The 24,895-nt window shown below is 46.8% G+C and overlaps 1 protein-coding gene across 1 annotated transcript; it reads left to right on the top strand.

The window, feature by feature from the left end:
* The first annotated feature begins 381 nt into the window (after nucleotides 1-381).
* On the top strand, nucleotides 382-24,023 carry LOC119955626 (tubulin beta chain-like). Its single transcript, XM_038782025.1, has 4 exons — nucleotides 382-1,615; nucleotides 15,450-15,558; nucleotides 15,639-15,749; nucleotides 22,825-24,023. The coding sequence occupies exons 1-4, from the start codon at nucleotides 1,559-1,561 to the stop codon at nucleotides 23,892-23,894; spliced, it is 1,347 nt and encodes a 448-aa protein (XP_038637953.1). The 5' UTR covers nucleotides 382-1,558; the 3' UTR covers nucleotides 23,895-24,023.
* Nucleotides 24,024-24,895: the final 872 nt, after the last annotated feature.

Below are 24,895 nucleotides of genomic sequence, written 5' to 3' on the forward strand. Positions count from 1 at the left end.
AACATAACTTTTTTTTTAAATAGTTCTAGTCTTTGTTTATAAAAGCTGTTCGGAAAACAAAGGCAGTTTTAAGGGATTTATATTTCTATTGGTAAATTATTAGAAATAAAATATACTTTTGAGCGTGTTTAATTTATTGTTTCTGTGCCTGGAAGGGTAAAACCTATAGTTGGATTCATGCTGGACAAAGGTGTTTGTAAGTGTGGAGGTTGGTTAAGTTCCAACTGTGTTTCTAGAGAGGGCTGCAGCATGAAGAATAAATAGGTCATCCGAGGTAGGCAGTGTGACTTAGCAACCTTGTAAGGTAGAGAAGCGTGTGAGTTTTAATTTAGCTAATTTGATGGCAGTTGGGGACAAGACCTCAGGGAGTGAATGTGTCTCAGCTCTATCAGAAGAAAGAATGGACAGGACAGGAACTTCAAAGAAGTGGGTTTCCTAAAGTACAAGTTACAATCTAGATAATAAGACAGTTGGAACAGAAAAAGTGTCTTGAGAATTCTGGAGTTAAGTGAACAGAGACCAAGAAGAATTCAAAGTATAAACAAAGTATTTTGAGTTAAAGAGACAAATGCAGTAACCAGATTTTAAATGGGACAGCAGCTTTCAAGGTAAATCAAACATCTGATGCTATTTTAAGTCTGGGAATCAGGAGTTAAAGCAATTATGAGCAGCTTGCACAGCAGTAAAGACAAATAAATCCTAAAGACGGTTATGTGAAATTCTGGACTGGATTCAATGTTAAAAGTGGAGCAGAAGCTTGGCTCGAGTCATTTGTAAAACCTACTTTGGATTTCAGAATGCAAACCGCTAAGGGAAAGCGAAGTTTAAGAGAAGATTTGTAAGTGTGACCTTTGAAAGCAGAATTGGAAATCACTTGTGTGGATGGAAGCCAGAGTTCAGAGAGACAATTGTGTCTCATCATATAATAATCATCTTGGGGGATTTTAAGGAGAAATTTACAGGCATTTACTTGGGTTCAGAGAGGACTGTGCCTTACCCCAGCCACCTTGTGTGCTTAAAAGGGACTTTGTGTTTTGAAGAGACCATCGTATCTTATAAGGTACTCTGTAACCCGTGTTAATAATTGTTGTAAAGGAGTATTGTCTTGGTATTGTTCCTCCAGGTTTTGTGAAAAAAAAGCAAAAGCTCCGGTCTTCTGGGCCAGGGTTCCATTCTAAGATCTCCCCGTGCAGTTATAACATCAACCTGGATCTTGCAAGGTGTTGTCCAGGCACAGGTGAGATGCTGTCAGGTGAAACATTGCCAGCAAGATGTCATCACTTGTTCCAGAATATTGTGACAAGCTGCAACCAGGCGGTGGGAGGTCAAGCTGTTACCAGGCAACATCAACTCACAGCCAATCAAAGACCAGCAGGACGTCTGAATTGAAGCAATTTGGGACGCAACTCTGAGCGGGCGCGTGTTGATTGACAACTAAGCAGCCAATGGAAATACCGGCATAGGATCAACTCCGTCCAATAGCGGGAGTCACGCCAGCGGGGGCGATGGGCCTAATTTCTTGCTGGGCGGCGACGTCAGTTTAACTCCAACTGTCGGGATGCGGGAGATTGTGCACATCCAGGCTGGCCAGTGTGGGAACCAGATCGGGGCAAAGGTTTGTAAACGTAGCCGCAGAGTATTGGGGGGGAATCGGGTGCGGAGTCAGCCCTTACCGCTAGCGAAGCCTTGAGTTATGGTGGCAAAGCCGATAGACGGTGCGGAGATATACCTCTCACCCATGCGGCCCTTGGGCTTCGTCTTTAACATTTGCGCGGGCTTCCGAGAGCGCACGCGCGTCCCTAACGGTCGGGCAGCCGCGCGCATCGTTCCTGGGAGTTTGCGCAGGCTTCCGAGAGCGCACGCGCGTCTTTAACGGCCGGGCAACCGCGCGCATCAGTCCTCGGAGTTTGCGCGGGCTTCCGAGAGCGCACGCGCGTCTTGAACGGCCGGGCGCGCACGCGCAGATCATGGAGTCACGTGGGCCGTTCCCGCAAGCCGCACGAGCTGGTGCGAGCGAGATTTCACTCGCCTTGCGTGTGGCGAGACCCTGTAGGCGTTTTAAACCCACCTCCTCCTTTATTATCATTATTTAATGGTTAATTCTGATCTCCAAGATATTAAGTCGGTTAATTCACAAAAGGCAAACATTGCACAGAGAAGATTTACAAGAATGATTTCAGGGACAAAGAAATATGAGGGTTGATTGGATAAGTTGGGAGTGGTTTCCTTGGGACGGGAGGAGACCTGATGATGGTCTTCGAGGTCCTGATGGGGATGATCAGGAGTAACGTGAGGAGCTGTGCCCGCTCAGAGACAGCATCACGAACTAGAGGGTGCAGATTCAAAAGATTTCGTCAAAAGGAGTATAAGTGATGTGAGGAAAATATATTTTTACCCAGAGGATGTTTGGCGTCTGGACTGAACTTCCTGAGAGGGTGGAGGAGGTCCCCTTCTGCTTTGTATAAATCCTGCGATTGTTGCTGCATTGATGAATTTTATTTTTTTTTTTTTTTTTTTAAATTTTTTTTATTGTAATTTTTTGCAGAAAATATAACAAAAAGTATAGCAAAAAGCAGTAATATGCAACTAACAGCCCCATAACACCCACAATTCCCCCCATACCGTAACATCACATGTATCACATTCCCCCACCCCCCCCCAAACAAGAGAACTTAACCATAAATTAAAATTAGATAAATCAAATTTAAATAAAATAAGCTAACATAATCAACGCCCCCCCCCCCCCCCCCCCCACCCCCCCCCCCCGGGTTGCTGCTGCTACTGTCCCAGTACCCTATCGTTGAGCCAGAAAGTCGAGGAAAGGTTGCCACCGTTTAAAGAACCCTTGCACCGATCCTCTCAGGGCGAATTTAACCTTCTCAAGCTTAATAAAGCCCGCCATGTCATTGATCCAGGTCTCCACGCTTGGGGGCCTCGCGTCCTTCCACTGTAGCAAAATCCTTCGCCGGGCTACTAGGGACGCAAAGGCCAGCACACCGGCCTCTTTCGCCTCCTGCACTCCCGGCTCTACCCCAACCCCAAAGATCGCGAGTCCCCATCCTGGCTTGACCCTGGATCCCACCACCCTTGACACCGTCCTCGCCACCCCCTTCCAGAACTCCTCCAATGCCGGGCATGCCCAGAACATATGGGCATGGTTCGCTGGACTCCCCGAGCACCTGGCACACCTATCTTCACCCCCAAAGAACCTATTCATCCTCGTCCCAGTCATGTGGGCCCTATGCAGCACCTTGAATTGGATGAGGCTAAGCCGCGCACACGAGGAGGAAGAATTTACCCTCTCCAGGGCATCAGCCCATGTCCCGTCTTCGATCTGTTCCCCCAGTTCCCCCTCCCACTTCGTTTTCAGCTCCTCTACTGACGCCTCTTCCTTCTCCTGCATAAGCTTGTAGATATCGGATATCTTCCCCTCCCCGACCCAGACCCCCGAGAGCACCCTGTCACTCACCCCCTTCGCGGGGAGCGCAGGGAATCCCTCCACCTGCCGTCTAGCAAATGCCTTTACCTGCAGATATCTAAACATGTTTCCCGGCGGGAGCCCAAATTTCTCTTCCAACTCCCCCAGGCTCGCAAACCTTCCGTCGATAAACAGGTCCTTCAGCTGTCTAATGCCCGCTCTATACCATCCCCGAAATCCCCCATCCATGTTCCCCGGGACGAACCTATGGTTCCCCCTTAACGGAGCCTCCATCGAGCCCCCCACTTCTCCCCTATGTCGCCTCCACTGCCCCCAAATCTTGAGGGTAGCCGCCACCACCGGACTCGTGGTATACCTCGTGGGAGGGAGCGGCCACGGCGCCGTTACCAGGGCCCCCAGGCTTGTATCCCCACAGGACGCTCTCTCCATCCGTTTCCATGCTGCCCCCTCCCCCTCCATCACCCACTTACGCACCATCGACACGTTGGCCGCCCAGTAATACCCCGAGAGGTTGGGCAACGCCAGCCCCCCCCCCATCCCTACTCCGCTCCAAGAAGACCCTCTTCACCCTTGGGGTGCCATGCGCCCAAACAAATCCCATGATGCTGCTGGTCACTCTTTTAAAAAAGGCCCTAGGGATAAAGATGGGCAAGCACTGGAAGAGGAACAAGAACCTCGGGAGAACCGTCATTTTGACGGATTGCACTCTGCCCGCCAGCGATAGCGGCACCATGTCCCACCTTTTAAATTCCTCCTCCATCTGTTCCACTAGTCTGGTGAAGTTAAGCTTATGAAGAGCCCCCCAACTCTTGGCCACCTGCACCCCCAGGTACCTGAAACTCTTCACTGCCCTCCTGAAGGGGAGCCTCCCAATTCCCTCCTCCTGATCTCCCGGGTGCACTACAAATACCTCGCTCTTTCCTAAGTTCAGCTTATAGCCCGAGAAGCCCCCAAATTCCGCTAACAGTTCCATCACCCCCGGCATTCCCCCCTCTGGGTCCGCCACATATAACAGCAGGTCGTCTGCATACAGCGATACCCGGTGCTCCTCCCCCCCCCGCACCAGACCCCTCCACTTCCCTGACTCCCTCAACGCCATGGCCAGCGGTTCAATCGCCAGTGCAAAGAGCAGGGGGGACAGGGGACACCCCTGCCTGGTCCCACGATAAAGCCTAAAATACTCCGATCTCCTTCCATTTGTGACTACACTCGCCATCGGCGCCGCGTAAAGCAGCCTCACCCATTTGATGAATCCCTCCCCAAATCCAAACCTCTTGATGAATTTTATTAAGGGGCAGTTGCAAAAATATGTTGGTAAATTCAGAAATCTGATTTTGTCGACCCAGAGTAAGAGCTATGGTTCAGGCTCAAGTTGGGATACATGTCCAGTTGGCTAATTATTAAGTGTCATAAAAGGGCAGCCAAATACCTGAGTGCAAGAGACATAATTATAAGGACGTATGAATTGATCAATTTGGAAAATAACACCAAAACCCTGAGTCCAAAAAAAGGGCTGAATGATCCCTACTAGTTCTGAGTTTTTTGGTGAGACCACACCTGATGTACCGTGCACAATTTTGGTCTCCCTATCTAAGAAAGGTTAAGATATGCTCGCTATGAGTATCGATGGAACAGTTCATTCTAGAAAGGAGGCACCTGACCCGATTGTGAAAATTGGGCAAGGAGAAGCAGGTTCATGGTACCACAAGATACAAACTTTCCATTATCAGTGAAATGTCTGAATGATCTTGTGGAGCAATGGAGATGACTAATCCTGAAATCTTTTAAGAAGCAATTCCATGCTGCCTCCAATCGGGAGAGCATAGGATCCCTTTCGATGGACAAATAAAGATTGGAAAAATGTCTGCCGATGTCTCCAATTACCTTGATTGTGATGATGTGATGTTCCAACTGAGGTTCCACGTGTCACTCAAATATATGTCTGCGATCTATTTGAAGGAGAGCAGAGAGTGCCCCTCGTGTAAGTGCAACATTCGGCCTTTAGTTTAACAAATGACACTTTTATTCATTCTTCCTGAGGATGTTAGCATTCCTGGAAAGGTCATCATTTATTGCCCATGAGAAGGTGATGGTGACCAGTCTTCTCACTGCAGTCCATATGGTATGGATACACCCACAGGCCTCTTAGGAAGAGTTCCAGGATTTTGACTAAGTTACAGCAATGTAAGTCAGAAAGGTTCCCACTAGTTCTGAGGTTTTTGTTTGCTGTTCGTTGGATCGTGATGTTTGCCCACTGCATTTCAAGACATTCAATGACTGCAGATGTAGTTAGATGCCATTTATAACTCCCTTGTTCTTTCTTGGTTTATATTTTATTGAATTAACTACCTACTTTTGATTTTTCTAATTATATACAACTTTACACCTTGAGTGATTGGATCTGACTAGAAATAACTTTTTACAAGTGATTTAATAGTAATTTTGAAATGTTGTATTTTACTCTAGTTAATTGCAGGCTATCATTATGTATGTGTTTCTGTGGATCTTTTTGTTCATCATAATACAAATCCTGAGACATCAACCTCTTTCATTTGGCATCTCGTTTTGCAAGATGGTGTCTTTGCACGGTCTTCCTTAATAATCAGATGAACAGGCTGCTTATGAGGCAGGAGACGAGAACGATTGAGGAAGACGACAATTAATTCAAGAGCAATTATTGCGAAAGGAATCAGCCATCGCCTTGGAACAAAAGAAAAGTCGAGAGGAGCAGAACTAATAGAAGAGCTGAATTGAAGTTTAGAAGCCAAGAAAAGAATGGGATTGAAGTCTTTGCAGTTCTGTTGAGTGGTGGACTGAGAGCAATAGATGTTGCTCCCAGCATTGACTGTGAAACATTCAATAAAAATATTGAGTCCGCCTGAAACACTACCATCCTGGACAAGAACTGTTGGAAGAATAATGTGCTAAACAACTAGTGCAGATACTTATGAAATTATGCAAACATGTAATTTTAGTTCAGAGGTGGATTTATATATCAGTCTGCCATTGTTATGTTCTTCTCTTTGATGGTACACACCAATCGTACACCGAAGTTTATTTAAAGGTAATGTTCACCAAGAGGCTAGCTATGGTATATCTGATCTCTACTTTGCTGCATGCTGACTGCCTACAAGTCATGGGACATCATAGCCTGTTGGGATGTGTAATTATTGACAGTAGCTTAATATATGATTCCTTAAAGATATATGCACATCACAGTAGCCATCAAATATGGCTAGAGCCAGTAGCACTCATTATAATTTTACGTTCGCGAGAAAAGATGCAACTTGATGTCATCTCCTTATTTTCAGAAAGTTACTGTAACTTTTTATATTTATTGAATTTGGTATTAAAAGTTTTATTTTACCATTTGTTCCCTCCATTTTATCATTTTATTTCTCTAGGAGAAAAGATAGCGGAATTCTCCGTCGGCAGGATCCTCTGGTCCGCAGGCAGAGCACCCACGGGTTTCCCGACGGCATGGGTGGCCACAATGGCCTCATTAGCCGGCTGCGGGAACGAAGAATCCTGTTGCCGACGGGGGTGCGCGCGACAGAAACTATGGCTGGCAGACCGGAGAATCCCCCCACTTCTAAGTGTGGAAAACTCTTTTTAATATTTATGGTTCCTGCCATCCACATGGTTGGTCTCTCCTTGTTGCAGTTGTAGCTCTGTTGATGAATGCAGATATGCATGAGGTCATCCCAGACTTCAAACTTGACCTAAATTCACATGCTATCTGCCTGAATATTTTTAAACTTAATTTGGCAAGATCCCTTTGAGATAAAAATCGGAGAAAGTACAGAAGAGTCTTGTGGTTGCGAAACGTTAACACTGAACACGATTATTTGGCCTTGTTGTTTAGGGCAGCACGGTAGCATGGTGGTTAGCATAAATGCTTCACAGCTCCAGGGTCCCAGGTTCGGTTCCCGGCTGGGTCACTGTCTGCGGTGTCTGCACGTCCTCCCCGTGTGTGCGTGGGTTTCCTCCGGGTGCTCCGGTTTCCTCACACAGTCCAAAGATGTGCGGGTTAGGTGGATTGGCCATGCTAAATTGCCCGTAGTGTCCTAAAAAAGTAAGGGGGGGGGGTTGTTGGGTTACGGGTATAGGGTGGATATGTGGGTTTGAGTAGGGTGATCATTGCTCGGCACAACATCGAGGGCCGAAGGGCCTGTTCTGTGCTGTACTGTTCTATGATGAGGCCAGTGAATAACAGGAGAGGCCAGGAACGCGATCCTCGCCGGGCGCCAAACAGTTTCTGATGCAACTGGCCCACTCCCATAGGCGAAATCGGGATCTCACCGTAGCACAGCGAGAAACCAATTATCACCACTTAAGCCCCATTTCCATACAATCAACGAGAGCGACCCCATGTCCGACGGTCTCCCATCATTCAGCGGCCTCCCCAGCAAGTGCTCACACTGGCGCCGATTAGTACTCCTTTTGAAAAACGTGAACCTGGCAAAACGGCTTCTGTGGGGATCCAAAAAGGTGAGTAGTCATCTTTGCAGACAGCCAAAGAGCCCGGGGGTGCCACCCCAGTGCTTGGCTCTGGAGGGGGGGGCAGAAGCTTCGTAGGGGTGGGTCGTTGTTGGGGAAGGGAGGCGCTGTGGGGGCAACTGCTGGCGGTACCATCATGCCAACTCATGGATTGTGTGTACCAGTTCCGGGGACACCCTTGTCTTTGTCCATCTGCCCCACCGATCACCCATACCCCCTCCACCAACTTAGAACATAGAACATAGAACAGTACAGCACAGAACAGGCCCTTCGGCCCTCAATATTGTGCCGAGCCATGATCACCCCACTTAAACCCACGTAACCCCGTAACCCAACAATCCCCCCATTAACCTTACACTACGGGCAATTTAGCATGGCCAATCCACCTAACCTGCACATCTTTGGACTGTGGGAGGAAACCGGAGCACCCGGAGGAAACCCACGCACACACGGGGAGGACGTGCAGACTCCACACAGACAGTGACCCAGCCGGGAATCGAACCTGGGACCCTGGAGCTGTGAAGCATTGATGCTAACCACCATGCTACCGTGAGGCCCCCCACCATGCTACCGTGAGGCCCTTCTGAGGCTTCTGGCTGCGCGGCTGAAGTCTATTGCCAATAGGGAATAGACAATCATGGTTAAGTGATCACTTCACACATGCGGTGGATTCCTTTGGGTGGGCAGGCCTTGTGGCATGTGGGAGTCTTTGCTTAGCATCCTAATCACACCTTCATGCCTGCGCGTTATGCTTGAACAATGCGGAATGCAACACTACATGTGTAACATCCAAACACCCTAGAGATATACCAATGGCTGGAGGGTAGGTGAGTGCCAGGGGGAGGGGAGGGATGCCTGGAGAGATGGGCAAAAGGTCCGGAGGTCGGTGTGCATTGGGGAAGAAAGTGACAGAGGCATCATAACAGTTGTGCAAAAAGGAGTTTAATATGCTGCATAATACCCCAATCCCGATAGTGCCGCACTAACCCCTCCCCACCCCCTACCAACTCCCCCCCCCCCCCCCCCCCCCCCCCCACCCCATACCAACTCTCTCATCCGGTGCCCTCAGTGATCCTCAACATGCTTGGACTTCCTAGCTCTACGTCGAGGAACCACATCTGATGTGGAGGCTGCCAGCTGCCTACCTCATCCCATTGCCTTAGATGCCCCTGACAGGCACCCTCTGGGGCCAGAGGGCCCCTGCTCACTTCTCAGTGGCACATGCACAGCTGTGCCACCCTGTCCCATGTGTTGACCTCGAAACGCGGCCTCATCAGAGAGGTGGAACTTGGGGGAGCTGGTGCCCATCGTCTCCACTCCATGGGACTGGTAATCAGCGCCCCCTCCTCCCGATCAAGGCCCTAGGGTCCACCTTGGGATGGAGGGCCAGCTGACTCGAGTCCTGGCTGCCCATGCATCATCTGGCTCTGCTAGCCCTGACGGTTACCCATGGTCTGCGCCATGGTATCCACACCCTCAGTGACTGGGACAAGCTCCGAAATGCCTCAGCCATGTCCATCTGGAGCAGGACATGTTCCGCAGAATCTCATCAAGATCAGCCTGGTGCTGGGTGACAACCCCCAGCAAAGTGGTTATTATGCCGAGGCCCTCCGCCATGGCCGTTACCAACTTCACTATGCCTTGGACATCTTCACTCATGGTGCCGACATTGTGCACCAGGCTCTCCACTGTGGTCGCCTCCCTAGCAGTGTTGGCCTCGGTGCCACTCATTGCCGGCTCCAGCTCCTGAACCTGTAGTTTCTGGAACTCCTCCGAAGCTGCTATGGATCTGATGGAGCGACACTGACCTCTTCCTGTGAACAACCCGGCCACTCCCTATCAGCTCCGGGTAACCCACTTCCACTGGGTAACCCACTTCAAATAAGTCATAAGAATAAGCAGAAATAGATGGAATATTGAGTACACTGCAAATCAACTCTATGCCTTCGTACTCTGCTGCCATTCAAGGCTTGAATCCTTGAATCACACCTACATGCTGCTTGTGGTTCTCACCATGTTTTCCAAAGGGTCCATTGAGCCATCCAATACTGCCTGCTTACAAGCAGCAACCCTGACTGCCCAGTCCTCTGCTCACCAATTTGTTTTTCTCTGTTCAGTGCACCTTCTGGGATCTAGGTTCTTCAACTTTGTTCCTTCAGGAGATCCACATACTGCTTCCAATACCCTGATTTCAGCTGAAACGGCTAATGGTAGGTTGTTGATGCCATGCTCGAAGCTGCACAAATGGAATCCATCATGCTCCGACATGTTCTAAAAGTTTCCTGGCAGGCAGACCAATGCATTAAGCATTTATCTTTAGATAATTAGACTCTCCTGGAACTACTCTTATGTACAACTGTCCTCATGTAGGCCTTACAACCTTCACCTGACTTGTATGTGATGCCACCTGCTGGTGGGAGGTCACACTGCTGAGTACATGTAATATTATCTGCACGCATTTCACCACATATATAACTATGTTAATTATAATTTATGTGCAGTTCATCACAATTTGGCACATGCTGCCATGATGATTTTTCAATAAACCAGTTAGCAATCTATTGATATCGGCTGCTTTTAGCCAGGATGTATTACAAGCAGGAATAAAACAAAAGTTTAGTATGACAGTGAATCGGGGAAGTGTTAGGAAATATTATTAATTTGATATAGATGGTGAAGGAGGCTCAAAGTACTTTAAATCTGGAGTAATAGTAAAGAAGTAAACCATTGCACTGCAGGACACAGAGAAATGGAAATACGCAGAAAGAACTGTCAGAACTTGAGGACGGGAAGGATGAACGGCAGGCCTCGTCCAACAAGGAGGATGGGATTTAGTATTTTCAGCAGTTATCTTAACTTTGCATTAGTAAGGATTACTGCATTACATGTGCATGAAAGGAAAACTAACTAAATGATTAAATCCAATTACATCTAAAGATAATAATAATCGCTTATTGTCACAAGTAGGCTTCAGTGAAGTTACTGTGAAAAGCCCCTAGTCACCACATTCCAGTGCCTGTTCGGGGAGGCCAGTACGGGAATTGAACCCGCACTGCTGCCTCGTTCTGCATTACAAGCTAGCTGTTTAGCCCACTGTGCTAAACCAGCACCATTGTCAGGCAGGATTCTCTGTTTCAGAGACTAAGTGCTGACGCCAGGACTGAATCACGGGAGTTCTACAATCACGATAGAGGCGCCAGAGCATTTCAGGACAGGCTAATGGGCCAGCACCGTGTGATGCGGAACTAGTGCAATTCCAACACACACCGGCGTGTGGTTCGCGGGGGTCAGGATTAGCACTCGACAGCCTGACATGCTGCAGCCGCATATAAACACACTCTCATTCCAGCCAAGAAGGTGGCACCCCGAAGAACGGCATTAAGGGCCCCTTCTCCCCGTAACACCCACCTAACCTTTTGGACACTACGGGCAATTTATCATGACCAATCCACCTAACCTGCACATCTTTGGACTATGGGAGGAAACCGGAGCACCCGGAGGAAACCCACGCAGACACTGAGAACGTGCAGACTTCACACAGACAGTGACCCAAGCCGGGAATCGAACTTGGGACCCTGGAGCTGTAAAGCAACAATGCAAACCACTGTGCTATCGTGCCGCCCAAGTGATGGAGTCCAACTTCATGCAGGAGCAGGCGATGGTGCCGGCCATGCGTGCCACCCAGGCCAAAAAACACAGGTGGCTCCTGCGGTGGTGGTCTTGGTGGTGAACGTTTTGGCTATGGATCAGCATGTCCAAGGCCTGGGGCAATCTGTGCAGGCAGTGGCCAAGGCCCAGGAGATGGCTGCCCTCTTGCAGGCAACTATGTGCCAGAGCCATCTGGACAGTGCAGTGGCGCTTCTGAGCTTGGCCCAGTCACAGCAAGCCATGGCTGAGAGCATCAGTGGCATTGCCCAGGTGCTGGCCAACATGGCACAGACACAGAGGGAGAGGCTGATGTGGCACAGACCCAGAAGGTGGTGGTCCACTCCCTGTGTTTCAAACCCAGGGTCGCAACCTCCTCCTCCTCTTCTCATCCTACATTCCTATCTAACATGGTGTAATCTGCAAATTTAGCTACCATGCTACCACTTGTCCAAGTCATTGATATTAAATTGTAAAAAGTTGAGGCCCCAGCATGAACCACTGCAGGACCCCACTTGTCACATCCTGCAAATCGGAAAAAGCCACTTTTGTGCATACTCTCTGTTTTCTGCCTGCCAGCCAGTCTTCTATCAATTCTAATATGTTACCCCCTACACCATGAGCTTTTATTATCACAATAGCCTTTGATGTCGCACCTTCTCATGCCTTCTGGAAATCCAAGTACAGTACATCAGCAGGCTCCCGTTTATCCATAATATATGATACTCCCACAAAAAAATCCAATAAATTTCCCTTTCACAAAACCATGCTGACTCTTCCTGATTATCTGGAGATTCTCTAAGTGCCCAGCTATAACCTCCTTTATGGCTGATTCAAACACCTTACCCATGGCATACGTCGAAGTAGCCTAAAATTTCCTGTTTTCTGCCTTTTCCCCCCTTCTTGAATGGAGGGGTTATATTTGCTACTTTCTATTCTGATGGAAAAGGGATACAGGTGCAGGAATTAATAACACCAGCATTGTAGGTCAATAAAGCAGTTCAAAATGTAAATGAGATTTGTTTCAAAGGATTGTAGAATTCCAAAGTGATGAAGTAGGACTCTGGTCAGGCAGCACCCAGAGTAAGGTGCAAAGTTTTACTCTCCACATTATAGAAAGAACATAGAAAGTGGAAAAAATAACTATAGTACCAGAACCAAGACATTACATTATTGGGAAAAATTATTGGGCAGCACAGGAGCCAGTGGCTAGCACTGCTGCCTCACAGCGCCAGGGACGCAGATTCAATTCCAATCTTGGGTCACTGTGTGGAGTTTGCACATTCTCCCTATGTCTGCATGGATTTCCTCTGGGTGCTCCGGTTTCCTCCCACAGTCCAAAGATATGCAGGTTTCCATGCTAAATTGCCCCCTAGGGTCCAACGGTTAGGTGTGGTTGCAAGGGTAGGGCGGGGGAGTGGGTGTAGTGTTCTTTCAAAGGGTCAATGCAGACTCAATAGGCTAAATGGCCTCGTTCTGCACTGTAGAAATTCTATAATTATACTGACAGAAGCCTGTTCACTAATAGAGTTGTGGGGAAAAGAATATGAGTGAATGTATTAGACGGAGCAGATGCAGAGAGAATGTTTTCACTTATGGAGAAACCAAAACTAGGGGTCATAAATATAAGATAATTACTAATAAATCCATTTGCGAAATAAGGAGAAACTTCTTTATTCAGAAAGTAGTTAGCAAAAGAAACTTGCTATTTTAGAAAGCAATTGAGCCAAATGGCTTTGATGCTTTCCAATGAATGCCAGATGAGTACGTGGGAACAAAATAAACAAAAATATTATTGTAGAATAACGGGTCTGGAGAAGGTCACAGCGCCTTCTCTCACTCTGACCTACATCAACAGCTCACACCTAGAACTACTGAGGTGTCATTGCTGGAAAGCCCCCTATTGACCGTTCAGCCGTGGGAGCCACCCACCATCCTTAATTGAACATCGAGCACACATTCTGACCCTTAATCGATTCACACTTCAAAATGGTGTCAGGCTCCAAACAGGATGGTAAATTAATCCAACATCAGCATCCTGACCTCAGCCCATTAAGTTGACTTAACAATTTTTACCGTACCTTCTTTATTGTTAATGTCAGTATGAAAGTGACCGTTGTAAAGAAGAAGAAAGAAAAGAAAGAAAATCGCTTATTGTCACGAGTAGGCTTCAATGAAGTTACTGTGAAAAGCCCCTAGTCGCCACATTCCGGCGCCTGTCCGGGGAGGCTGGTACGGGAATCGAACTGTGCTGCTGGCCTGCTTGGTCTGCTTTAAAAGCCAGCGATTTAGCTGAGTGAGCTAAACCAGCCCCTGGTTTGATGGTTACTTGCTTCTCTATAAAATTAAAAGGATTCTGTCTGAGAAAAGACTCGATCCAAGGATGGATGTGATCGTTTATTGTGTGAGTGAGGAGATCATGAAGGCAGTACCGCAACGCAAAACACTTGATGGGTTCCACTGTGAGCTGGGAGCACTGCTACCTCCAAGTTCCACTCCAAGACACACACCAAAATCACTGGGAAGTATATTGTCATTCTTTTATTATTGCTGGGCCAAAATCCTGGAACTCGTTACTCCTGCTGTTATTTCTTATGATCCTACCAAACAGCACTGTGGGTATACCTATACCACATGGACTTCACCAGTTCAAACATCAGCTCACCACCACCTTTTCGAAGTCAATAAATGCTAGCCTTCTCAATGACTTCCATATAAAAGCATTTAAAATAATGATGCCAAACTAGTTCAGTTGTTGTGTAGAGAATGTTGTCATTTGAAGAACAATCAGTGTATCATCTTTTCAACATTGTGCTCTTCAGTCACATACTCTCCTATTTTTTTCTGTGTATTTCACAAATTTATAAATGTTTTCCAAAGAACAAATGTGATAAACTAAGGCATTAAATGGGTTTTTGGGCTTTGTATAGAATTTGAACTAGGTTTAGTGAAAGGATCCCCAAGCAAATACAGGGGCTTCTAACTAGGAGAGAGTATGTTCAGCAAGGCTGCCAGACGTCATTTGTGGATAAATCACAATCTGGTACAAAGAAGAGTTTTCCAGCACGGACACGGATGCTTGTTTTGTGATATCTGATATTGTTTCTCAGAACTGAAGGATTCTGTCCTGTTCTATCAGTTAAATGGTACATTCTGGGTTATGACTGGGCACACTGATTATCTGTCATTCATACAGTTCACTGAAGACCATCTCTCACACTGAAAACTCTAATAGAACTCTAAGGGCAAAGCAATCTTTCAAAAGAGCCATTGTGAGTAGACATAGAGTCCTGTTGAGTGATAACTGTGGCTCATTTGGTTGCACAGCCGCCTCTATGTCATATGGTTGGGTTCAAGTCCCATTCCAGAACATGAGCGCAAATGTCAAAGCTGACATTCCAATGTATTGCTGAGGGAGTGCTGCATTGTCAGGAATGCCATCTTGCGGTTAAGACATTAAGCAGAGACCCTCACAGGTGGATGTAAAAGATCTCATGACACTACGTCAAACAAGAGCATGTTTGTATCTCCAGTGTCCTAGCCAATATTTATACCTCAAACAACATTTCAAGTACCTATTTGGCAGTAAAGAGCTTTTCTTCCTCCAAGAACAATTGTTCAAGCTAAGATGAGCATGAGATCAGGTGTAATGCCTGGATCTGGTTTGTGTCTCTTGTGGGGACCATGAATTGGATTCAATTTGAATTGTTTTGGAGTAGGCTAGGGGCTGGATTAAGGGTTTGCCATTGTCCGCACTCTGAGTTCTGGCTTTGTAACACTGATCAAGTAATTTTAAAAATAAAATGAGCCAGTGTCCTACTGACCTGTGTCCTACATATGCATTGATGTCCTATTTCTTGTTTAGTTCTGGGAAGTCATCAGTGATGAACATGGTATTGACCCTACGGGAACCTACCGTGGAGAGAGTGACCTTCAACTGGAGAGGATCAATGTCTACTACAATGAGGCCACAGGTACCAATCTTCATCTCAACGTTCTTCAGGTGCTTTCTACTATTTGTATTTATCTATTTTTTTAAACTACTTCTGAACAGGTGGCAAATTTGTGCCTCGTGCTATCCTTGTGGACCTGGAACCTAGTACGATGGACTCTGTTCGTTCTGGACCCTTTGGACACCTCTTCAGACCAGATAACTTTATCTTTGGTAAGTGAAGTTTTCGGTAAATACTGGGACTGCTTTCTAGCTCTATTATAACAGAACTACAGGATTCAATGTAGGTGTATAAAAGTTCCTACATGGTTAGTTGTTGATTGGTTGAAGTATTGATAAGTTGCTACTACTTTTTAGGGGTTTAAATTTACTTTTTCAGTTGTAGGGTTGATAGAAGAGGCCTAAATCAATGAAGCACAATAATCTAGTGTCATTATTACAGATGTGCAGAGACAAGATTCTGGGCATAGCGAGGGAGCATATGTGAGAGGTTGAGACTGCAACGTGGTAGCAATTTCTCTGGCCTGTGTTCTCCCTAGGAAAGCAAAATGATTGAAACACCCAGTGGAGCCAACCAATCCATTCAATTGGTGAAACAGTCCAAAATGTCAAGTGAACATTCTGTAAATTTATTTCAAGAATCCTGTTTGTATCCCACAAGGGGACAAGCATCTGGGTACTTGCTGTTCTTGAACTGCTTTGTTAATTAATTCTCACAATATGGATTTCACTGGGAAGGCCTGCATTTACTGTCCACACATTATCTTACAGCACAGATGGAAGCTATTTGGTCTGATATGCTCACACCAGCTCTATCAAAGAGCTAACCAGTTAGTCCCACTCTGAAAAGACATACGGACTCGAAACATTAACTCTCTCCACACATGCTGCCAAACCTGCTGGGTTTTTCCTGCATTTTCTGTTTTTACTTCACAGTGGCACAGTGATTAGCACTGTTGCTTCACATCGCCAGGGTCCCAGGTTCGATTCCCGGCTTGGGCCACTGTCAGTGCGGAGTCTGCACGTTCTCCCCGTGTCTGCGTGGGTTTCCTCCGGGTGCTCCGGTTTCCTCCCACAAGTCCCAAAGACGTGCTGTTAGGTAATTTAGATATTCTGAATATTCCCTCCGTGCACCCAAACAGGTGCCGGAATGTGGCGACTCGGGCTTTTCATGGTAACTTCATTGCAGTGTTAATGTGAGCCCACTTGTGACAATAAAGATTATTATTATTATTCAGATTTCCGCCACACACTGTATTTTGCTTTTATTAAATTAGTCCTCTGCTCTATCCCCGTAACCCTTCAGATATTTCCATTGATAGTTCCTATTGGAGTTGCTTCCACTACATTTTCAGGCAGTGAATTCCAGATCGTAAAACCCACAAATTTTTATGTTAAAAAAACATTCTCCTCATCTTCCACTGCGCACCCCACTAACCGCCCACCTTGGCCCCTGGTTTTGCAGCATTACACCGGCCGTATGGGTGCCACCACCTTCGCACCCCACCCTCCGCCATACCCCCACCACCCGGCCACCATCTGCTGGTGGCCCTCCCAAGACACCGCCCACAGTAGCCCCTACGGGGGTGCCGGGAGGGGGCCTTGGAGCGTACCACTAGTGCCAGCCAGTGGTACCCCCTGGCATCATGGGTGGGCCCCAGGGCCAGAGGTCCCCACTGTGCCGGGCATCAACAGAGCCAGGGATGTAGGGTTGGGGTGGATGGAACATGTGGGGGCAGAGTCCACAGTGCGAACTGGAGCTATTGTGTAGCCCAGTGGACTTGGTTGAGCATAAGTGTACGCACCATGCTAACACGCCGACCTTCCACCCCCTGCAGACAATGGATGTTGAAAGTCAACCAGCAATGGTGGCCTTCCTCCTAATTGCCGCAGCCCTGGGGGTTGCCCTGCGGCTGTACGAGCTTCCGCTGCTCGAGGAATTGCAGAGAAAATAGAAGTTCTCACGAAGAAGAGTCTCAGATACAATTATCAGAAATAAAATTAAAGAATGTGAGCTTGGGGGATTGTACACATGAATCAGGCTCTGCGAAGGAAAAACTGGTCCATGTAGAGAACCAACTTTCATGTGCAGAAGATGAGTTGTTGGAACTTCATCTTGCAAAGAGCAATGAAACTCTTTAACTTCAATCCAATCTGAAGAAAATAAAAGATATGGGTCGGGTTTCTTCGTCCCGCCGTGCCAAATTTCTGGTTCAGCACACTGTCGGGATTCTCCGTTTCGCCGGCTGGCCAATGGGGTTTCCCATTTTGGGGCAGCCCCACACCATCGGGAAACCCCCGGGCTGCCAACAAAAGGGAGCATCTCGACGGCGCAGAATTCAGCCCGAGATGCGTAGTGTGGAAGAACAAATAGACTGTAAAAGCAGAAAAGGAAAATCCTGAGAAACAGACTGACAATCTAGCAAGTGAATTGGAAGAATCGAAAGAGCAGACCATGAAAGAAAGACTCCGAAAGGAACTGAATGCCCAGGTGAAGTTGTTAATTGTGTATAAAAATCTTGTAAATAACTCTGAACATAGAACATACAGTGCAGAAGGAGGCCATTTAGCCCATCGAGTCTGCACCGACCCACTTCCACCCTACCCATGTAACCCAATAACCCCTCCTAACTTTTTTGGACACTAAGGCAATTTGGCATGTCCAATCCACCTAACCTGCACATCTTTGGACTATGGGAGGAAACCGGAGCAACCGGAGGAAACCCACGCAGACATGTGGAGAATGTGCAGACTCCGCACAAACAGAGACCCAGAAGGGAATCGAACCTGGGTCCTGTGAAGCCACAGTGCTAACCACTGTGCTACCGTGCTGCCCCAAAACAAACACAACTGAACTCACTAGAGTAGTTGAATGAAGAGATTCACAAGCTTGCAAAACAATTTGAAAATAAAACACCAAAGAAATGTTTGGCTGAAATTGTGAAATGTGGAAATGAAGGTTCCACTCCTACCTCTGGCTCAATGTTCTTCCAACTTTTTTTCCAGGGACCCATTTTTACCGGCCAACCTTCAGGACCCAACCCGCTGTCCTTCGCGACCCACACCAACCGACATTCGCGACCCACGTCGGCCAACCTGCTGGACCCACCATTTTCTCTTACCTTGTTTGCTGCTGACAAAATGGAGAAAATGGTTTTGGGTCCCTGTTGGATGAAGGTGAAGCCTTCTGGTGTCGGAAAGTATGGAGTCTCCATCTGTCCAAAGTTCTGAATTTTTTTCTTGTAAAATTTTACATAGAATTTACAGTGCAGAAGGAGGTCATTCGGCCCATCGAGTCTGCACCGGCTCCAGGAAAGAGCACCCTACCCAAGGTTAACACCTCCACCCTATCCCCATAACCCAGTAACCCCACCCAACACTAAGGGCACTTTTGGACACTAAGGGCAATTTATCATGGCCAATCCACCTAACCTGCACATTTTTGGACCGTGGGAGGAAACCAGAGCACCCGGAGGAAACCCACGCACACACGGGGAGGATGTGCAGACTCCGCACAGACAGTGACCCAGGCCGGAATCGAACCTGGGACCCTGGAGCTGTGAAGCGATTGTGCTATCCACAATGCTACTGTGCTGCCACGATTATTTTATCAATTAAAACGCCCCCCCAAACTTGTAAAAAAAAAATAAAATGAATAAAATAAATGAATAAAAACCACAACAGAACTTGTAAAACAAAAAGCTGCAGCCTTTTAAAAAAAATAGTGGCCGCACTGCGCATGCGTGCCCAATTATCTCATGCGCGCTGATCATTGTGCGCGCATGCGCAATGCGGCCGTATTTTCTGCGCATGGGCGCCAATCATCGTGCACACATGCACAATGCGGCCAAAATTTTTTTAACATGTTCGCGGGCGCTTGCAGCCTACGTTATGAAAAACAGGCTGCTGCGTGGGGATTTGCGCGATTGGGAGCGCCGCGGACAACGGCTCCGCGACCCTCCCAACACCCGCCCGCTACCCACCCGCGGGTCGTGCGCCCAATTTTGAAGAACACTGCTCAAGCAGAGACAGGAACTTGTGACTGTGGGCAGCACGGTAGCACAGTGTTAACACAGTTGCTTCACAGCTCCAGGGTCCCAGGTTCGATTCCTGGCTTGACCACTGTCTCTGAAGTTTGCACGTTCTCCCCATGCCTGCTTGGGTTTCCTCCCACACTCCAAAGATGTGCAGGTTAGGTGGATTGGTAATGCTAAATTGTTTTTAGTGTCCAAAAAAGGTTGAGTGCAATTACTGGGTTGCATGGATAGGGTGGAGGTGTGGGCTTGAGTAAGGCACTCTTTCCAAGGGCCGTGCAGACTTGATGGGCCAAATGGCCTCTTTCTGCACTGTAAATTCTATGATTCTATGACTGCGCTTCACAAGAGAGACCATCTGTGCCTACTGCAATCTTTACTGGTGGCTCGCCTCCCATACAGGTACTGCACAAACAGTGTTTGCGAAGATCATGCATGATCTGTTTCTGAATCTGTGCATCTTAAATAAAGGGTTGGTTAAGTAACAGCAAACAGAGTCAGGATAAACAGATCATTTCAGAGGCGCCATAGGGATCAGTGCTAGGGCCTCAACATTTAACAACCCATATAATGAATTAGATGAAGAGACAGAACTAACTTTGCTGGTGATACAGAGGTAGGTAGGGAAGCAAATTGTGAGGAAGACACAGTCTGCAAAGGGACATGGGTTACGTGAAAGGGGGAAATAATGGCAGATGTTTAATGTGAGGTTATTCATTTTGGTGGGAAGAATAGAAAATCAAAATATTCAAAGGGAGAATGACTACAGAACATTAAAGTACTGATGGATCTGAGGGTCCTTGTACATCAATGCCATTTTTAATGCTTGGCTGCTTTCAACTTATTATTTCAGTGTGGGGTTGTGTGACGACTGGAGGATTTTAGGAAATTGGATTATAAATGTAGCCTGTGGCCAGTGAGGTTTGACTAGGAAAGTCCCTAGAGAGTTAATGATTTGCAGCTTGCCTGAAGAAATACCTTTTTTTTCATCTTGAGGTCAGTGCTGGATGGAGCTCAGAGAGACCATTTTGAAAAGCATTCAAAGTTTTAATGTGTTAGGAGAAGACTGAAAGGAAAGCTCGGATCTGGCAAGCCTTGCGTGATCACAGCAGTGGCAGTTTTCTTTCCCAGTGAGATAGCTTTAAAAGTGATAATATTTAAAAATAGAGCAGCCTTGTTGCAGACAAGGTCGTTACTCAAGTGAATCAGCATTTTGAAGATAAGAGTATGAAGGGGTTCTCACAAAAGCCAGAATCGGCTTTGTAATGCAAGTAACAATTTAGACCTTGCCCGTTTAAGGTGGATTGAAAGCTGTATGTGTATTTTCTTGTTGTTTAATGGGAAATTGAACAGTAGTGCTAAGTTGTACATGTATGTGGTTCTTTTAGGGTTTGAAGTTAAAAAGTTTAATATTGTAATTAAAGTAAATAACCACGCCTTATTTCTCCTGGAGCGAATTAATCTTTCCACACAGCCTTAAAAAAAAAATAAGGGGCAGCACAGTGGCACAGTAGTTAGCATTGCTGCCTCACGGTGTTGAGGTCCCAGGTTCGATCCCGGCTCTGGGTCACTTTTCGTGTGGAGTTTGCACATTCTCCCCGTGTTTGCGTGGGTTTCGCCCCCACAATCAAAATATGTGCAGGGTAGGTGAATTGGCCATGCTAAATTGCCCCTTCATTGGAAAAAATGAATTGGGTACTCTAAATTCTTAAAAACATTGATGAAGCAGCTGAAGATGGTTGGAAAAAAATAAAATAAAATGTTAGGGTTTCGATCCAGCATCCTAGCCACTGTTGGGGTCTGGTTTGGGACCGTAATAGGTTGTAGGTTCACAGTGTGGCAGTTCAAAGAGGATCTTAAAGGATTAGCTGTTATTGATGAGCAGTTATGTGTGCAACTGTTCAGTTTATAATGATTTAAGTATTTGGTGGGATTTAAACAAATCGGCTTTTATGAATGGGAGTGTTATTTTTACTGTAGCAAAGTCTGTAGTAGATATTTAGAACTTTATTTTATTTCATCTCAACATGGCTCCTGAGGTTTGCCCATAGAGGATACTGGGTGAGTTTGCACGGAGGGTAAATGGCAAAGGGGGGGATGGATGGGGGTACCTGGGTTGCCATGTGTTGGCATTAATTTTGAATGGATGGAGGGTATGAGGGGCCATGGGGAGTCTCTGGGGACTAGAAAGTCTAAAGTTCTTTTTAAATTTAGAGTACCAATTCTTTTTTTCCAACTAAGGGGCAATTTAACATGGCAAATCCTCCTACACTATGCATCTTTGGGTTCTGAGGGTGAGACCTACGCAGACACGGGGAGAATGTGCAAACTCCACACAGACAGTGACCTGGGGTCGGGATCGAACCTCGGCGCCGTGAGGCAGCAGTGCTAACCACTGAGCCACCTTAGAAGGCCTAACATTTAACGAAATCATTGGGCCTAGTATCCGGCCTCTACAACAACCCGGCCTGGCATTTGAATTCTGTGGCATAGGCCATACTCCATCACGCACTCCCCTCACCCTCCCTTTGCACCTCCTCGCCCCATCCATCCCTAAAGACCAAAGACCCTGCCAATTGGAGATGTTTCTTCCAAGGTGAGCTGGGGAATTTCCTGACTCGGGTACAAAAATCCAGGCTCATGTTGTTAACAAGTGGAATACAATCAGCACAGGGTGGTTTGACTTGCTGAGGCCACTGGGAGTAAAAGATATTCTTGTGAAGTTTGTCAAAAGTTATAGAATCCTAGGGTGTGATGCCAGACTAGAGCTAGTTGCCGCTACACTATTCAGAGCACACTTTGATTGGTGTTTAAGAAGGGTCAGGTGGTTCAAAAAGGATATGTTTATATTGAAGGAGGGAAAAGAGCCAAAGAATCATTCCACATGTAAAGGGGCGAGTTGAGAAAGCTTAAAGGAGCTGGGGTTTTAGTGTCTTTAGAGAGGGCTAACGACAATCTTGTCAAAAGATATAAAATATTAGATTATTAAAAAGCCTGCATTATTAATTCACAATAAGGAGCACCAGGGACCTTAATTAATTAAGGCTTGATTAAGCAGGCATTGGAATGTTGCCGGTTTGGAACGTTCTGCCACATAAGATATTTGAGACAATGTCATGAAAGGTGCTGAATAGGCTAGCTGCAGGATTTAATGTACTGGGGGAAGGTGAGCTTGTTGGGCTGAATGCCCTTTCATCAAATTTGACTGTTGGCGTCTTCTAGTAAAACATTTTGTTCTGCACTCTTTTTTCTAGGGCGTAGCGGTGCCTCTAACAACTGGGCCAAAGGCCACTACACTGAAGGAGCTGAATTGACCGACTCCGTCATGGATATGGTGAGGAAGGAAGCTGAGGGATGCGATTGCCTCCAGGGATTCCAGATCACTCACTCACTGGGTGGTGGTACTGGTGCTGGCATGGGTACTCTCCTCCTGAACAAGATCCGTGAAGAATATCCTGACAGAATGATGCTATCTTTCAGTATTATTCCTTCGCCCAAAGTATCGGACACTGTGGTAGAACCTTATAATGCTACCTTATCTATTCACCAACTCATAGAGGATACAGATGAGACGTTCTGTATTGATAATGAGGCTCTCCATGACATTTGTTTCCGAACCCTCAAATTGACATCTCCCAGTTATGGTGACCTGAATCACCTGATATCATGCACCATGAGTGGTGTAACAACCTGTCTTCGATTCCCTGGTCAGCTGAATGCTGACCTGCGTAAACTAGCAGTGAACATGGTTCCCTTCCCCCGCCTACATTTTTTTGTGCCTGGCTTTGCTCCTCTGACCAGCCGTGGTAGCCAGCCATACCGTGCCCTCACAGTACCTGAGCTCACCAAGCAGATATTTGACGCCAAGAACATGATGGCTGCCTGTGACCCTCGCCATGGCCGCTACCTGACCGTTGCTGCTATTTTCCGAGGCCGCATGTCCATGAAAGAGGTGGATGAGCAGATGTTGAATGTGCAGAACAAAAACAGCAGCTATTTTGTGGAGTGGATCCCCAATAATGCCAAGACCGCTGTCTGTGACATCCCACCGAGAGGTCTCAGAATGGCAGCCACCTTCATTGGCAACACAACAGCTATCCAAGAACTATTCAAGCGCATCGGTGAGCAGTTTTCTGCCATGTTCCGCAGGAAGGCCTTCTTACATTGGTACACTGGCGAGGGCATGGATGAGGTGGAGTTTTCCGATGCTGAAGCTGACATGCTTGATCTGATTGCGGAGTACCAGTATTACCAGGATGTTCCAGTGAATGAAGGGGCTCAGTATTTTGTTGAGGAAGCTGATGATGATGATGATGAGTCCTGAACACCATTGCTTTGAGCTCCCAATTGTTTACAGGTCTCCTTAATCAGGAACCGCACTCTCCTGCACCTGTTCACGTGATTTCATCTCGATGGTGAATGGACTGAATTAAAATCACCTGACAGTACTTGACTTGTTAAGGAGTTGAAACAATGTGTGTAATTGTAGCCTATTAACTATACAGCCAGACGCCCTGTGATTCATATTAGCCACCTTTCCCACAGCACTCCTTTGCTACATTTCCAATATATCTGAAACCCAGGTAATGTCTTGACAAAAGATTCTCATCCTAGGAACATAGTTTTGCATTGTCTGAAAATAGCTATCAAGGGTTAAGAATGCAAGAGCTTTCTATTTATATAACACCTTTCACTGCATACCAAGGAAGTAATTTTTGAAGCGCTAGCCCCCCTTGTAGGAAATGCAGCAGCCAACTTACACACACAAAGGTCCAACAAACAGTATTGCCCTTCTCAAGGGCAATTAGGGATGGGCAATAAATGCTGACATCGCCAGCAATGCCTACATCCTGGCTGTGATTTTCCAGTCCCGCCCGCTGTGGAACCGGAAATTTCCACCAAAAGTTAGCGAACCTTTGGCTGGTCTGCGACAATTCCCGCCACGAGTAGGACCAGAAAATTCCGGTTTTGTGAAAAAAAAAGTATGATAACAAGATAACCTGTTTTGGGCATTGAGGGAAAAATACTGGCATGGGAAATGGTGAGAACACCCTGCACTTCAAATAGTGCCATGGAACCTTTTAATCCCCCCCCACCCCCCCTACCACGCACACACGGTAATGTGCTGTTTTGTGGGCGGCACAGTGGTCAGCATTGTTGCCTCACGGCGCCGAGGTCCCAGGTTTGATCCCGGCCCTGTGTCACTGTCTGTGTGAAGTTTGCATATTCTCCCCATGTCTGCATGAGTCTCACCCCCACAACTCAAAAAGATGTGCAGGGTAGGTGGATTAGCCACGCTAAATTACCCCTTAATTGGAGAAAAAG

This window comes from Scyliorhinus canicula, chromosome 21 (genome assembly GCF_902713615.1).
Source record: "Scyliorhinus canicula chromosome 21, sScyCan1.1, whole genome shotgun sequence".
NCBI lineage: Eukaryota > Metazoa > Chordata > Chondrichthyes > Carcharhiniformes > Scyliorhinidae > Scyliorhinus > Scyliorhinus canicula.

Coding starts and splice junctions, on each gene's coding strand:
- LOC119955626 (XM_038782025.1), top strand. CDS start 1,559: ATGCGGGAGATTGTGCACATCCAGGCTGGCCAGTGTGGGAACCAGATC. Junction 1,616..15,449: donor GGAACCAGATCGGGGCAAAG/GTTTGTAAACGT, acceptor TTTCTTGTTTAG/TTCTGGGAAGTCATCAGTGA. Junction 15,750..22,824: donor ACCAGATAACTTTATCTTTG/GTAAGTGAAGTT, acceptor TCTTTTTTCTAG/GGCGTAGCGGTGCCTCTAAC.